The sequence below is a fragment of the Nannobrachium achirus genome, assembly GCF_963921795.1.
Source record: "Nannobrachium achirus genome assembly, chromosome: 14".
NCBI lineage: Eukaryota > Metazoa > Chordata > Actinopteri > Myctophiformes > Myctophidae > Nannobrachium > Nannobrachium achirus.
The window spans coordinates 3,967,611-3,985,186 of record NC_137821.1 but is presented as its reverse complement, the minus strand read 5'-3'; the positions used below and the strand labels follow the sequence as shown (position 1 = coordinate 3,985,186).

The 17,576-nt window shown below is 40.5% G+C and overlaps 2 protein-coding genes across 2 annotated transcripts; both read left to right on the top strand.

Moving 5' to 3' along the window:
* Positions 1-7,349: 7,349 nt before the first annotated feature.
* On the top strand, positions 7,350-8,663 carry LOC308298677 (zinc-binding protein A33-like; the record flags this gene model as incomplete). Its single annotated transcript, XM_080742319.1, has 1 exon — positions 7,350-8,663. The coding sequence occupies one exon, from the start codon at positions 7,350-7,352 to the stop codon at positions 8,661-8,663; it is 1,314 nt and encodes a 437-aa protein (XP_080598445.1).
* A 7,073-nt stretch (positions 8,664-15,736) lies between these two features.
* LOC308298676 (zinc-binding protein A33-like) lies at positions 15,737-17,209 on the top strand (the record flags this gene model as incomplete). The annotated part of the gene is made up of 1 exon (XM_080742318.1): positions 15,737-17,209. One exon carries the CDS (start codon positions 15,737-15,739, stop codon positions 17,207-17,209), a length of 1,473 nt encoding a protein of 490 aa, XP_080598444.1.
* Between the last annotated feature and the right edge of the window lie 367 nt (positions 17,210-17,576).

Genomic DNA, 17,576 nt, shown 5'->3' with positions numbered 1-17,576 from the left:
TAGTTTACTTAGAAATGGTAGAAAGAGTTTATGTCTATCAAAATATTTGTGTTTGTACCCATGTTGGTATCATTTTAAAGATGTTATTTTTTACAATAGACACTCATCCCCAGACAATCTAATTCTTCCATCTCTTTCAACTCAATAGAGAAAGTTAACCTCAAAGGCCCAGCTTCTTTGCTTTGTGTCTTTGCCTGAGTTATTGTTGCCAATGTTCATGAATATATGGATTGCACTGTCATCAATAGAATCTAGCCTCGTAAATCAGAAGGCAGGAGGAGTCTAGTTTACTAGGCTAAATAAAATCAGGTGTGGGGAAAAATAAAGTCCCATTTGATTCAACAATAGAGGGTATAAGCGTGACATCATTGTTGCTGGAACTTATGTGGGAACACGCCTACTGAGTGGCAAAACAACTAATTTCTGCCATTGACAGCCCATACATCCAAACAGAAAAGTCCTATCTGATTGTATTAAACAAAGTTAAACTCACCAACATTGCGGCTGTACTGAAAGCTTGAATTATCCTCTTTCTATCTGCAAAGTTTTTGTTTCATAAAAATCCACCATAGGCATGTTATGAGCTACTTTCTGTCAAGACATTCTGTGCAGGTTTTTATTTTTTCCAAGTGACAGAGTTTGGAAGCACTCGTTTTCAACAACACAACATCCTGCTGCCTCCTGCATTATGTGCCATTTAGAAACAGGTGGTATGCAGGGCCGTTGAGTGATTTGCAACAAGCACTTCCAAACTCCAATGCTCCATGCTGCTCAATGTTTTACCACTCAGTCTAGATTAGGGGGGCGGGTCCCAGATAGGGGCTGTTAAGTCTGACATCATTTTGTAGGCAGAGGAGAACTCTGCCCCCAGTGCCCGTGAATCTTTTTACTATTTTTACTATTTACACATTTTTCTTCTCTTTGTTGTTGAAAGGAAAGTGTTAGAATTATACTTTAGTCGTTATTTTTGTCTCGGATCTGTTGAAACAGCGAGGAACAGATATTAACAATAAATCTCCTTGGAGGTCTGACTACAAAATGATGTCATGGCTTAAAAGCCCCTAATTATCCCAGACTAGTAAATCAGTTAAAAAAACCAACCACTAGGGGTCACAATAGATCAAGTTTTCATCTCCAGTTGAAGCCATTCAACATTGAATGAATGTTGTTCTCCTGTCCTCAGTCATTCCTCAGAAAGAAGATACAATCGTGCAATTCGGGTAAAGATTCCAACACAACTTTAGTTTGTGTATAATTTACAATCTGTGCATTTATCAGATGCTCTCCTCCAGGGTGATTTAAAGAGCATCACTGGAATAAGCAGAGAGTAAACCAGCAGGGCTTCTTGGGAGTTGTAGTTCCTGTCTACAAGCATCTGACATAAACAGCATAACAAATACTACTGGAACTACACTGATCTATTCCATCCAACATATCTCTGAATAGAAGTGTGTAACACACACATTAGAGACAATCAATTATTATATTATTATAATCAATTATAACATAGATTGGACCATATTTTCACAAAACGCATATCATGGTGATTGAAACGAGGCTTTAAACTAGCGAAAAGGAACCATAAAGTATTCATGACAATAATTAAAAAGGTAAGAAAATCTAATGTAAAAGTTGGGGGGGAAATGAATGCAATCCTATGGAGAACATGTTGCTTCTGGTAGCAGAACAGCGCAACCAGCGGCCAATCATAGGAACGTTCAGTTCCGTGTTTAATTCATTTTAATTTCAACCTCACCCCTGGTCCTCTCCTCCTCCACATAAAACATCCCAAGGCTGGGTGAAGAAGGAGCAGACATGTTGTCATCGTTCTAAACTGCACTGGGAGGTTTGATGGAATCCATTGAAAACAACCAGAGCCACATGGACAAGTGTTTACAGAAACAAGCATTGATTGATTGATTGAAGACTTTGTCAGTTTGCATAGGAAAAGGTAGTTTCATGACGGTACAGTTCACTGGTACAAGGTCTACTAAAAGGAGATCCTAGAAAAGACAGCTTATTTCCACAGGAAACCATTTAAGTATCTCATATAACATTGACGGACAGACGAATAGAACACAGTAGGCTACTATGCAGTAGATAGGCTATAGTCAGGAGAAAATAAAATGAAAGAAAAAACAAAACAAAAAAACAAACAAACAAACAAACATTTAGTATACAAAGAAGGGTCAGGGGAATGAATTTAGTTTATTGAAACCTTTGCCAAATAAAACGGTTCAGGACGATTTGTGATTTGGTACACCGTGACCTCTCCTTCTTTAACTCCTGTCCACTCTCTCTCTCTGAAACTGGACGTTCTTTTGACCGTGAAAACCGTTGCTTCCATCCCAGCTTGTTGTTTCTCTACAGAACGATACATAGAGGAGATTATCATCATCATTGGTGAGTGTTGGTGTTTAAACATTCTTTACATTCCAAAGGAAATGGTCGTGAAGTACCGTACCGGGTAACCGCTTTTGGAAAAAACACCCTTTCAGTGCAGGGATGTTCAATCTGGAATGACCTACCTCTAACAATAAGAGACTGTTTGTCATTTCCATCCTTCAAGTTCAATCTAAAAAAATGGTTAGTTGACAATCAAACCTGTGACCATGTATAGTTCTAAGAGTACAGCTCATGCCATGTACGTATATTTTTAACTATCCTTTTTTAATGTAGGGTACTGTTAGTAATATGTGTTGTTTTGTTGTTTTTTTCTTGGTTCAGGAAAAATAGTATTTGTATGTATGTTCTTAGGCGCCCTCTCCTAATGTAGGGTTACTGTTTGTTGGTATGTATTGTTTTGTCTTCATGTGGGGACTACGGATGAAATTTAGCATTCTTGCTAATTCCGGCTTATTTACATTGCATTCATGTAGTGTTCATTAATATGCATTGTCCCATCTAAATAAACAAATAATAAAGTGAAAATCTCATCAATAGTTTACTTTTTAAACTGAACTGTCAGTCATGTCTGTTCATAGACTAACACTTCCTGCTTGCTGTGCGTGTGTTTGGTTCTACTAGTAGGCTACTAGTTTAATAGCCTATTCATAATTAGGCTACATGATCATTACTTTTATTTGGTAACTCTTTTAAGTTACCAGATAAAATAATACGTTTTTAATTCTTAACACAAGAATGAATGAGAATGAATGGTGAAAATAGCCGATCTACAAGCTCACCATGCCTCATGATGCGACACATCAGCTTGTTGGTCTAAAACCCTTGAGCTGTGTGTGTGTGTGTGTGTGTGTGTGTGTGTGTGTGTGTGTGTGTGTGTGTGTGTGTGTGTGTGTGTCTCTCTGTCTGTCTGTCTGTCTGTCTGTCTGTGTGTGTGTGTGTGTGTGTGTGTGTGTGTGTGTGTGTGTGTGTGTGTGTGTGTGTGTGTGTGTGTGTGTGTGTGTCTCTCTGTCTGTCTGTCTGTCTGTCTGTCTGTCTGTCTGTCTGTCTGTCTGTCTGTCTGTCTGTCTGTCTGTGTGTGTGTGTGTGTGTGTGTGTGTGTGTGTGTGTGTGTGTGTGTGTGTGCGTGCGTGCGTGCGTGCGTGCGTGCGTGAGTGAGTTGATTGCTTGATTGAAGAATGTAGAAGATTGCAATAGAAAAAAGTAGAGTTTCATGACAGTACAAATCACTGGTACAAGGTCAACTAAAAGGAGATCCTAGAAAGCCGAGGCTTATTTCCACAGGAACCACACTTTAAGTATCTCATAAAACATTGAAAGACAGACGGATAGAACATAGTACTTTATCTAGGATAATTTCAATTTCAAAAGCAGAAAAAGCATTAAGTGAGTGAGTGAGTTCTGCTTTGGCAATGTAAACGTATGTTTTCTCATGCCAATAAAGCCCTTTGAATTGAAATTGAAATTGAAAAGACAGATAATTTAGCCGCTAGTTGCGCCGTTTTCCCACCGCAAGGTACCAAAAAGAATTTTTGGACCCCATTAGTTTTCCCCTTTGATTTTCTAACCTTAATAAACGTTGTCATAACTACTTTATGGCTCCTGTCACTAGTGAAAAAAAATCCCTTTCAATCACCATGATATGCGTTTTGTGCAAATATGGTCCCATTTATGTTAAAATTGATGATAAAGTTGCGGGGGGAGTGGCCAACTAAGCTGATACTAGCCTGCTGTGTTCTTCTTCGTGTGCTGTATTTCGGGAGGCTCCGACCACGCGTATTTGGAATGGACACCCGGGCTCCAGGGAAACCCCGCCCACCGAAGCTTTTGATTGGCTGAAGCGGAGCTAGGGAGCGCTCGATTGTAGTCGCTTGGACAGGGCGTTTATCGTGGGCTTGCCCAGGCCTTACGGCCTGGGCATAAATATAACGATTGCATTCACCACGGCTTCGTAACTCGCGCGGCCGGCCCTGGCCCGCTCTTCGCGGCCACTCGCGCCTGCGGCGCTCGGGGGCGAAGAGCAGGACCAAGGACCGCTGGCCTGCGCGCCGCTTGCAGTGACGTGGACAATCGAGCGGCTCCGTCTGGAGCCCGGGTGTCCATTCCAAATACGCTCCGACCACATTCTCCCATGTATCCCTGCGGTTGCACGTGACCGTTGGCAGCCAATAGCATTCCTTATGATTCCTGGGGTACCATTCAAACAACGATGGCGACACCCATACAAGGGACAAGAAAGCATCATTTTCACAGCATAGAAACCAATGGCTTCGCACCGTCCATATTTCTTTTACAGTCTATGATTAAAATATGCATTACATACTTTTTTGTCAGTTCACAACTGACATTTTTCTTGCCACACAGCAGCGATGTATGCGAAACATATATACACATTTGACACAAAGGAACAAAACAGGAGTATACTGTACATCAGGGACGTGCTGGGCCCCTGATTCAGCCTGGGAAAAAGAGTTGGAGAGGCCCTCATTGTGCGCTATAGAGAGAGATCTCTCTCTATAGCGCTGCTGCTACTCAAAGATTTGCCATTTCAGATCATGACAAGTGACAAGCCAGTGTGCCAATTACATGAGTTATATTTTGTTGATGTCGCGTGAAAACCTTGTATGTCAAAAACGGTTGGTATTTATCATTTTATAGTGAAAACATCCGATCTACAAGCAGAGCAGGGCTTTGCTTTGCGAAAAAATGTATACATTTGAAACTTCTCCATACAAGGTTTCAGTGACGATTTACTTTGTTGGCCACCCAGCCCTCCAAATGGAACGAAGGCCGACATTACATTTTTTTCCTAATGGCCGGCCGGGAATGAACCGGACGTTCGGGAGTTGTCCCGCTTTTCCCAATGGCCAGCACGTCCCTGCTGTACATGTACATAAGGATAAAGGCCCATTCCCACTGGGCCAGATAACAGATATCTGGAGATATTTCTCCAGATATTTTTCCATTCAAAGTGGATGGTAGCTACAGATACAAAATATATATACCACAGATATTTGCCACAGATACTTTTATCTGTGGCAAAACATTTTTTTATCTGTATCCACTTTGCATGGAGAAATATCTGGAGAAATATCTCCAGATATCTGTTATCTGGCCCAGTGGGAATGGGCCTTAATACAGACAAGAGCAATGTCCAAAGCCTAGCCTACTCTGGCCAAACTCCTGATTAAAGGAGTAGTTCACCACCAAAAATATTTTTTTTTCTATTGATTACTCATGCCTTGGAGACTTGAGTTCAATAATATTATTTTGTATTTGTCGCATTCCTAAGACAAAACAATTGATTATAGTGAATTTACCCCATTGATTCTGGATGGGGACCCGAATGCATGGACCTGGATGGGGGAACCATCAGGGTAAATGTACTTAGATTTTCTTTTTCTCCAACAAATATTATTGAACTCAAGTCTCCATGGTGTGAGTAATCTATAGAAAAAAAGTTACTTTGGGGGTGAACTACTACATTTTTGAAAATGTTTAAATTATTTTGAAATAATTGACAATCTTTTAAAACTTGCACCTACACTGGCCTGCGCAAAACGGGTATATCGGCTTGAAAGTAAAACTAAGCACAAAAAGAAAGGAAACTTGACCTTGGTCCATTATATCTCCCCTTTAATAATACCATGGCATGAGCTACACAGTCAAACATGCGGGTAGCACCGACCCGTGCTGGCAGTTGTGTGTTAGTCACAATACACCGTTTGTCAGCCTTCTGATTGGTCCCTGAGACTCCCTGACTGGCCAACCAGAAAAAACCATTCACTTTTTGCTATCGGGGGTGGAGTTGTGCAGTGGGAGAATGTGGCTTCAGTCTTTCAGCGCGGTGCGCACTGCGGAGCACAGCGAGCGTGCAGTACGGCGACGCACGACCATAGCGATTTCGATCATTATAATGAATAAGCTTCAACAGACTGGTTCACGTGAACCTTATCAATGTAACTAAGAGTTTTGATTGGGTACATATATTTTAAATGGGCAGAATTACGAAAGCCAGCCTATTATGCAGTAGAACTATAGGCTGGCTGTCATCTTCCTACCCAAGATGCAATGCGCTTTCTCTTTCTATTTCTCTCCTCTGCCTGATCCAGAGGATTAAACTAATTAAAACATATTTTCGGGTGAAAACTACTGTTTTGCTATGTAACTACTGTACCTTTTTCTTCCCTTTTTATTAATATCACGTAGATGTGTTTTTTTGGTACTTTAAATAGCTATAATGAGGCTATGAAAAATCATTTTTCCCCATTCATTTCCAATATAAAAACAGTCTGGCCTGGTATTTCTGTCCCACTGGGATTAAACTAATCAAAACATATATTTTCGGGGGAAACCCCCTGTTTTGCAATGTAACTACTGTACCTTTGTCTTCCCTTTTTATTAATATCACCTAGATGTTTTTCCTTTAGTACTTTAAATAGCAATAATGAGGCAATGAAAATACCCCCTCCCCCATTCACTGCCACTATAAAAACAATCTGCCCTGGGTATTTTGTACCACCATAGTAACAGAGCAGAATGGGGCAGGATTTGACAAACAGTGAATTGTGTGCCCAGCACCTGAGCATGGGTTCTGGTTTCTTCAAGCAGCAACACTGGTGGAAAGATTTCACGTTTGTCCCTTAATAAAAACAATATAAATTGGTATTATTAAAGGAAAGATATAATGGACCAAAATCAAGTTTCCTTTCTTTTTGTGCTTGATTTTATTACAGTATTACTGCAATGGGGGAAAGTTTAATAAACATGTTCCTTCTTCTCTTCCAGGGATCAACATGGAGGCTACAGACATTATCAGACGGAACAAGACAAAACTTCAACTTATTCTAATGCCAAACATTCACTATGTCAGTGAGTGTGTTTTTGAAAAACATCTAGTGACGGGCCGTGAGTACACCGACCTGAAAAGCATCTCTCCGCCATCCATGGCAGCCTCTGAACTTGTGGACAAAATTATCTCCAAGGGTAAAATAACGTGCGTCTCGTTCCTGCGTCTGCTACAAGACACAAAACTAACAGAGGAGTTTCCTGCTCTGAAGCCAATGCCATGGTACAACCCTCCATCCACACAGTCATCTGAGGAGGAAGTCAAGGTGTTGAGTTGTGAACATCCAGAGAAGGATAAAGGTTTCTGTGAGGAGGAACAGAGAGCTGTGTGTCGTATCTGTGACTCCTCTCACCACCCTGGTCACAAGCTGCTTCCTATAGAACAAGCAGTCAACAACCTGAAGGACCAACTGAAGTCTGACCTCAGGACTCTAAGGGACAAGAAGACCAAATACAAACACATAAAAAATAGACACAATAAGGATGTTATTCCACACAACAAGAAGCAGGTTTTGGCCGCAGAGAAGCAGATCAGAGCAGAGTTTAAAAAACTCCACCAGATCCTGACAGACGAAGAGGAGGCCAGACTGGCAGCTCTGAGGGAGGAAGAGGAGCAGAAGGAGGAGATCATTCAGATCATCCAGGAGCAGATCTCCTCTCTCTCAGACATCATCTCTGCTGTAGAACGAGAGCTGCAGAAACACAGCGTGTCATTTCTCAGCAGTTATAAACACACTCAGACCAGAGCCAGAGTCCAGTGTACGCGGTCAGATCCACAGCTGGACTCTGGAGCTCTGATAGACGCGGCCAAACACCTGGGAAACCTGACCTCCACAGTCTGGGAGAAGATGAAGGAGAAGGTCACGTTCACTCCTGTCATTCTGGACCCAAACACAGCAGCCCCCTGGCTCTGTCTGTCTGAAGACCTGACCAGTGTGAGATGGACAAACACAATGCAGCAGTTTCCTGACAACCCAGAGAGGTTCGGTCATGATGCTGATGTTCTGGGTTCAGAGGGTTACAGTTCAGGAAAACACCGCTGGGAAGTGCTGGTTGGAGACCATCCTTGGTGGATTATAGGTGTGGCTAAAGAATCTGTTGACCGGAAGGGAAAGACATATGCCACACCAGCATATGGAATCTGGTGTTTAATACAGAAGGATGGTGTCTATACTAATGGGTGTGGTAAAACCATTCCACTGCAGAGGAACCCTGAGAGGATCAGAGTCCAGCTGGACTATGACAGGGGGGAGGTGTCCTTCTACGACCCTGAAGACATGATTCACATCTACACTTATAAAGACACTTTCACTGACAAACTCTACCCGCATTTCTATATTGGAAAGGCTGGTGATGCTGAAACCACTGATATCAAAATCTGTCCAGTAGAGACGCGTCTCTCTGGGATGTAATCGTGCACAGACTGTTGGGAGGTCAGGGGGTCAGATGGAAAAACAAATGTCGGTCCCCAAACAAAACAAAAATGTAGGCAGATGTGAAATCAATCAACAACATGCATCTTCTCCCAGCAGACATTTTGACAGGTGAACCCAGCTGAAGTTAAAGGAGCACTACAGACATTTTCAACCCTCTCTTCATACAGTCTGTCCTCATTCATTATATGATGAGATGATTCAGCAACTGTCCATGCTGACATGCACGTAGGGACACACCTGTGTGTGTGTGTGTGTGTGTATGCGTGTGCGCGCGTGCACGTGTGTGTGCGTGTGTGTGTGTGTGTTGAACCCTGATACGTGTGGACTAATCATCAAACTCTCTTTGATTTGACATGGAAGAATGTTTATTTTATACTGTTATATTGTTGTTGTCGGGCAGAAACCTCACGACTCCATATTTACACCTTTAACATTGTTTCATTAATGCTCTACTTCAGTGGTCTTCAACAGGGGGTCCGGGACCCCTAGGAGGTCCTCAGAGACAGAGTTACTACAGGGGGTCCTCCAAATCTTTGTGTGCTAGAAACCTTTTTTTTCTCCTTTTTAATATTAACCATTTGGACCCTAGTGTCCATATTCTGAGAACTTAGCCAAAAATAGCAGATCTACAAGCTCAAAACGCCTCGCAGTGCGAGCTATTTTCGGCAAAGAGCTTTGGTGTAGAGGGGAAAAAGAGCAGACTAAGTACAGAGTGAAAGGTCAAGTTTTAAAGTATTGATAGTTCAAGTGGTTAAATATCTGAAAACACGAATTGACATGAATCCAAAATACGCTGATGATTCTGCTGTCAAACGATGAAACTATATGGAATCTATGAACAGGTTGTGGGGGTCCCTGCTTCATGTCTCTCTCAACTAAGGGGTCCTTGGCCTGAAAACGTTGAAGACCCCTGCTCTACCTCCTCACATGCTGCACTGTAACAAAAGAGTAGCGGAAATAGCAGATCTACAAGCTCACAACGCGTCGCATCGCGGCGCGTTGTGAGCTTGTAGATCGGCTATTTTCGCTATTTCTGAAAAATGTTTTGAAGTTTAAGTTGAATTGGTGAAGTGTGTCAAACTTGAATCAATGAAAAGTAGTAACCAGATCTCCACTAGACGAATTAATTAACAACCACATTGGATCCATTTGAAGCCTTTATTTTTCCCTTCTCCTGAAAAGCAACGGTTTTGGACATACAAGGTTTCCACCTGACACTGATGATGTGTTCTATGACTGTATAAGATATTAATGTCCTCCATCATTCTATATGTGCTGTAGACCAGGGGTCCTCAACGTTTTTCAGGCCAAGGACCCCCAAGCTGAGAGAGAGATGAAGCAGGGACCCCCCACTATATGCTGTATACTAGTGTATAATATTGTTTTGCTGATTAAACTTTGACATAGATTTCATGGATAGTTTCATATAGACTTGTTTGACAGCACTGTCACGTTGTATTCGTGTTAAGCAGTATTTTCAGACATCGAACCTTTTAAACCGTCAATACTTGGTAAACTTTCACTGTTTACTTAGTCTGCTCTCGTTTTCCCCTCTACACCAAACCTCTTTGCTGAAAATAGCAGATCTACAAGCTCACAGCTTGCAGATCTGCTATTTTTGTCTAAAGTTCTCCTCGAATTAGGGATGCTAGGGTTAATGTAAAAAAAAAAAAAAAAAAAGGTTCCTATCACACCAAAGATTTGGCGGCCCCCCTGTAGTAACTCTGAGGACCCCCTAGGGGTCCCGGACCCCCTGTTGAAGACCCCTGCTGTAGATCAATGATATGTTATGACTGTAAGATATGAATGTTTATCATTATTATATACTGATCAATGATCAGCTTTGTGTTTATGATTGAAATATTGATCTGGAATGGAACTCGTTGTGTAAGGATTGTTGGTGAGGATGTTGAATACTTGAACAGCCTTAAATGACACAAATTATGATTTAATGTTGATGTTTTTACATACAGTACATGCCTTACAACCTATAAACATTTAATGTGTATTTGTACAAACATACCTGTCAACCAAGATGACACAAATAATGATGTTATAGTTACCATGGCCCTCCCACAAGCCTTAAAGGAGAGCAAATCCCCAGCCTCCTTCAAAATCGGTATGAAAAGTCACCTTCAGGCGGCTGCTACCCGTGACTTGTAAATAGACTAAGCCCCCATGCTCCCCCCACCCCTTTTTTCTGCCTTTGTATTTGATGTCATGCTTTTTTCTGCTTTTGAAATTGATATTATCCTAGATGAAGTACTATGTTCTATCCGTCTGTCTTTCAATGTTATATGAGATACTTAAAGGGTGGTTCCTGTGGAAATAAGCCTCGACTTTCTAGGATCTCCTTTTAGTTGACCGTTGATGTGTATCAGTGATTTGTACTGTCATGAAACTGTAATTCTTTCTATTGCAAACTTCTAATACATTCTTCAATCAATCAATCAATCAATCAATCAATGGTAACATGCTATTGCTGTATAATTGTATTGTTACCGTGGTAACATGATATTGATGTATAATTGTATCATAATTGTTGTCATTTGAACACTGGGAGAATACAGTGTGGACATTTGATTTCATGTTTTATTATTTTATTAAACGTTTAATGATTTCCACATGTTTCTGTTCTGCTGTGCTGTCAGTGTGAGGTCATAGATCATATTTAATACAGTTTAGTTTGTGTATCATTTATAATATCATTACATTTATTTTATAATATCATTTAATTTAATTTATAATATCATTTAATTTAATTTCACTGGCTACACCTTTGACCCAGTGACATAACCTATAAGAAAGAGTATATTTACTCAACTACTTTACTTAAAAGAGTAGTACTTTAAAATGTATTTTTTTCTATTGATTACTCACGCCATGGAGAATTGAATTCATCGATATTGTTTGGTATCTGTCACATAAGACAAAAAAATCGATTATAGTAAATTTACCCCCATCGGTTCCGGATGGTATCTGGAATCAATTGGGGCAAATTTACTACATATGTTTTTGTCTTAGGAATGCAAAAAAATATTATTGAACTCAATTATTGAACTGGCGTGAGTAATCAATAGAAGAAAAAAAAAAGTAATTTTGTGGGTGAACTACTCCTTTAAACATTAATACTTCTACTCCACTACATCTCAGAGGTACAGTAATAAATAGTGTACTTCTTTTTTTTAAGGTATTAAAGGTAAGGTAAACTTTATTGTCCACAAGGGAAATGTTGCTTTGGCTTTCACCCTGCTGCAGCCACACATAAAACATCAATGACAAAAGACATAATAGAAATACATACAGAGGGGACACAACATTACACAGTGCACAACATGGTAGTTGATCTAATCTCACAATCAATGCTGTTTCAGAGCCTCGTTCAACATTTGAGTTGACGCTGGTACAAAGTATTTTTTAAACCTAACATAGTTCCATGTAGGTTCACTATACCTTCTGCCAGAGGGTAGGAGTACACATTCTCCATGTAAAACATGGGTAGCATCGCTAACTATTCTTTGAGCCTGTCTTAGTGTGGTCTGCTCATAAATGGACTGCAGAGAGGGGAGCTGTCTTGCTCCTATGATCTTCCCTGCAGTCTGAACCAATCTGAGCAATGTGGACCTCAGTTGCACTGAGAGATTACCAAACCAAACTGTGATGCCAAATCAGACCAGGCTTTCCAAAACCTACAATTATTTTAAAAGTTTAGTCACAAGATATGTACTTTGTAGAGATAGTTTATTACAAATCTAAAACCTTAATTTATAATGTGGTTATTGTCACATTGTGAGCTTGAAAATAGATATCAGTTTTGTAAAATTTCTGAAAGCACTTTTATATCTGGTGTTTTTTAAGTATATTCTGTATTGTGATAGCAATGTTTTTGTACTTTCACACAAGTAAGGTTGTGAATACAGTACTTTTACTTGTAACAGAGTATTTCTATATTGTGATATTTATATTCAGGCTGCTTGATTAATAATCCTTCTTCTTACACCACTGATAAGAATTAGTAGTCAGCAGAAAATCTCCCCAGCTGAAGAGTCTGTAGAATTATGTGATAAATATGATGTAATTTAATATAAATAAACCAGATGAGGTTACATTAGGACTGGGATGCGATTAAACATTTTAATCTAATTAATTACTGAGTCTGTGATTAATTAATCGCAATTCATTTTTCAAGTAAAACACATTTTGTTGTACGAGGGAATCAACAAGTGAGTTTTTTCAATCTAAATTTCTCATCCACTGGGCCAAGCAAAGCGCTCTGATCGGCTACTTCTCCCTTTGCGTTTGCCGTCTCTTCTTGGTTGGTGCATCGCTATGATCAGTATGCCCGAAACTGAAGGTTCTGTGGTGCAAAAACTAAGTGTGATTAAAATGAGTTACGTTTTTTTTATCACGTTAATTTTCTGTAATTAATTAATCGCAATCAATCAGTTTAAGTCCCAGCCCTATATTTAATGCAAATAAACCTCATAGGGTTACAGTAAGTATAGTCAGTTATATAATCATGTAATAAATATAATATAATTCAATCTAAATAAACCCCATAGGGTTAAGGTATAAACACTTGTAGAATTGTGTTATCAATCAATTGAGGGGTCTATTGTGGCCAACTAAACTGATACCAGCCGGCTGTGTTCTTCTTCGTGTGCTGTATTTCGGGAGGCTCCGACCACATTCTCCCATGTATCCCTGCGGTTGCACGTGACCGTTGGCAGCCAATAGCATCCTCTGGTTGCATTTCAATCTACAGTATAATGGCAACACCCATGCCAAGGATCATTTGCGCTGCATAGAAACCAATGGCTTTCACTTTGTCCATATCTTTTATACAGTCTATGGTTCTAAACTGCACTGGGAGGTTTGATATAAATCATGGAATCCATTGAAAACAACCAGAGCCACATGGACAAGTGTTTACAGAATTAAAAATAATACATTTAATTTAGTTCATAACAATAAAACGGTCCAGGAAGATTTGTAATTACACTGTGACCTCTCCTTCTTTAATATACTCCTTTCCACCCACTCTCTCTGAAACTTAAAGGGGAACTGAAAGTACATTTTGAGAGTTGAAAACCGTTGTGTCTCCATTACAGGGTGTTGTTTCTCTACAGAACGATACATAGACAGGATTATCATCAACAGAGAGCTGGAGTTTAAACTTTAAAGTGAATTGGTGAGTGTTGATATTTAAACATTCTTTACATTCCAAAGGAAGTGGTTTTTATAATCTCATCTATGATGTTTAAATGTTTCCTGTGTGTTCACTAGTCTCGCGTAGCCAGACAACTATTCCACAATCTCTGAATGCTATATAGAGTCTGGAACAGCAGCTCGCGAACGGCGAGTAATGGAAACAGGCATTACCGTTCAAGAAAATATATTTTAAAATGTCATTTCTGCTAAGCAGCAAGCTAAACATGCTTATATGATTTTTATTTATATAATGATAAATGTGTGCGATGTGAGACTGAAACGTAAGTGATGAGGAGGCTTCACTTCCGCTTTATCTCGCACTCATTGTTTCTTCCCCGGTTTGCCAGACTGTATGCTGGGAGCATTTGACCAAATCGCGGAGGCAACAGTCTGGCCACGCGAGACTATGTGTTCACAGACGTTAGCACTTCCTGTCTCACAGCTTCTGTTGTAAGAGACTGAACTCTGTTTGATTCCACTACGAAATGGAACAATTTATAGCCTACTTAGGATTCAAAGTAAATACAACACATTTAATGTATATTGGGGAGAGCGGGGTAAACTGAGACACTTTTTACATGTTCTGTCATGTTGGGGTAATGTGAGATAGTGTCTCACTTTACCCCGAAGCAATTGTCTCACTTTGCCCCACAGCCACATTTTGGGAAAAAAGGACATCTTTTATCAATTCAGGTTAATCTTTAGCTAGCATCCATCACATGGATTTATAAGTTGGTAGTTCATCAACACGTATGATATAAAATGTTCTCCCTGCATCAATTTGCTTTGACACAACAGCTGATTATGTTGACAGCAAGAAAACTTACTTTTACATGCAAAAAAACATATTTTTGTGAAAAAAGCATGTTTTCTACTGCAATATCAGGTCTCTCTTCATGGCAAGGGAAGTTCAAGGGGCTTGAAAATATAATGGTCACATGACCACAAATGTGTTCCATTGCCAAGATACAGGGGGTGTCTCAGTTTACCCGGTGTCTCAGTTTACCCCGCTTTCCCCTTATATTATATTATACTATACTATACTATAATATACTATATTATGTTATATTATATTTGATTATATTATATTATATTATATTATATTATACTATACTATACTATACTATACTATATTATATTATATTATATTATATTATATTATATTATACAATGTTTGGTAACTCTTAACCATCCCTAAGTAGGCTACTTTGTCATGTGACAATAGAAATTTCTATTGAAAAAAAAAATGAAAAAAAATCATTTACAATCTCACAGTGCGCTAAGATGAGACACTCTGTGGTGCTTGTAGATTGGCCTTTTTTTAAATTTGGAATATTTTCTTATCATGCCTAGCATATCTCTGCTGTCGGGCTGAAACCTCCTAACTCCAAAATGTTTATTTTCAGGAAAATGAGCTCAAGTGGAGTTAGGAGGTTTTGACCAAAGGGTTTTCGACTATTTTTCATTGGATCAATATTATTTTAACCAACACACAGACGTAAAGGGTGTTCAATAGCACATATTTATGAAAAAATTGAGAGGGCCAATTGGGTGGAGTTTGCTGGTTTGGCAGAAAATGTGGAGTTAGGAGGTTTTGTCCCAAGCACTTTTTACTACTTTTCGTTGGTTCAATATTATTTTAACCAACACTCAACTGTAAAGGGTGTTCAATAGCCCTGATTTATGACAAAACATCTCAAACACAAAAATGGAGTTAAGAGGTTTTGGCCAGACAGTGACGATATCCAAAATGGGGACGTTGAAAATAGTGGTTAAGAATTACAAAAGGGGGGAAATGGTTCACAGACAATGTTCCTTCTTCTCTTCCAGGGATCAACATGGAGGCTACAGACATCACACAGAACAAGACAAAACTTCAACTTATTCTAATGCCAAACATTAACTATGTCAGTGAGTGTGTTTTTGAAAAACATCTAGTGACGCTCCGTGAGTACACCGACCTGAAAAGCATCTCTCCGCCATCCAAGGCAGCCTCTGACCTTGTGGACAAAATGATCTCCAAGGGTGAAACAACGTGCGTCTCGTTCCTGCGTCTGCTACAAGACACAAAACTAACAGATGAGTTTCCTGCTCTGAAGACAATGCCATGGTACAACCCTCCATCCACACAGTCATCTGAGGAGGAAGTCAAGGTGTTGAGTTGTGAACATCCAGAGAAGGATAAAGGTTTCTGTGAGGAGGAACAGAGAGCTGTGTGTCGTATCTGTGACTCCTCTCACCACCCTGGTCACAAGCTGCTTCCTATAGAACAAGCAGTCAACAACCTGAAGGACCAACTGAAGTCTGACCTCAGGACTCTAAGGGACAAGAGGACCAAATACAAACACATAAAAAATAGATATAATAATAATGTTATTCCACACAACAAGAAGCTGGTGGTGACAGTAGAGAGACAGATCAGAGCAGAGTTTAGAAAACGGCACCAGATCCTGACAGACGAAGAGGAGGCCAGACTGGCAGCTCTGAGGGAGGAAGAGAAGCAGAAGGAGAAGACTGCCAGCAGACATATGAAGATCATCCAGGAGCAGATCTCCTCTCTCTCAGACAGCATCTCTGCTGTAGAACGAGAGCTGCAGAAACACAGCGTGTCATTTCTCAGTAGTTATAAACACACTCAGACCAGCGCCAGAGTCCAGTGTACGCTGTCAGATCCACAGCTGGACTCTGGACCTCTGATAGACGTGGCCAAACACCTGAGAACCCTGACCTCCACAGTCTGGGAGAAGATGAAGGAGAAGGTCACGTTCACTCCTGTCATTCTGGACCCAAACACAGCATCCCCCTGGCTCTGTCTGTCTGAAGACCTGACCAGTGTGAGACACACAGACACAAAGCAGCAGGTTCCTAACAACCCAGAGAGGTTCACTTGTGATGCTGAGGTTCTGGGTTCAGAGGGTTACAGTTCAGGAAAACACAGCTGGGAAGTGCTGGTTGGAGACCATCCTTACTGGGTTATAGGTGTGGCTAAAGAATCTGTTGACAGGAAGGGAAAGAAACGTGCCACACCAAAATATGGAATCTGGTGTTTACATCAAAAGGATGGTGTCTATGATAATGGGTGTGGTAAAACCATCGCACTGCAGAGGAACCCTGAGAGGATCAGAGTCCAGCTGGACTATGACAGGGGGGAGGTGTCCTTCTACGACCCTGAAGACATGACACACATCTACACTCATAAAGACACTTTCACTGACAAACTCTACCCGTTTTTCTCTATTGGACCAGCTGGTGATGCTGAAACCACTGATATCAAAATCTGTCCAGTAGAGACGCGTCTCTCTGGGATGTAATCGGGCACAGACTGTTGCGAGGTCAGGGGGTCAGATGGAAACAACAAGGGCACCCAAACAAACACAACAACAACGGCTGTACAAACAACAACAACAACAGCTGTGAAGAATTGTAGTCTGATGTGAAATCAATCAACAACATGCATCTTCTCCCAGCAGACATTTTGACAGGTGAACCCAGCCGAAGTTAAAGGAGCACTCCAGCCATTTTCAACCCTCTCTTCATACAGTCTGTCCTCATTCATTATATGATGAGATGACTCAGCAACTGTCCATGCTGACATGCACGTAGGGACACACCTGTGTGTGTGTGTGTGTGTGTGTGTGTGTGTGTGTGTGTGTGTGTGTGTGTGTGTGTGTGTTGCTG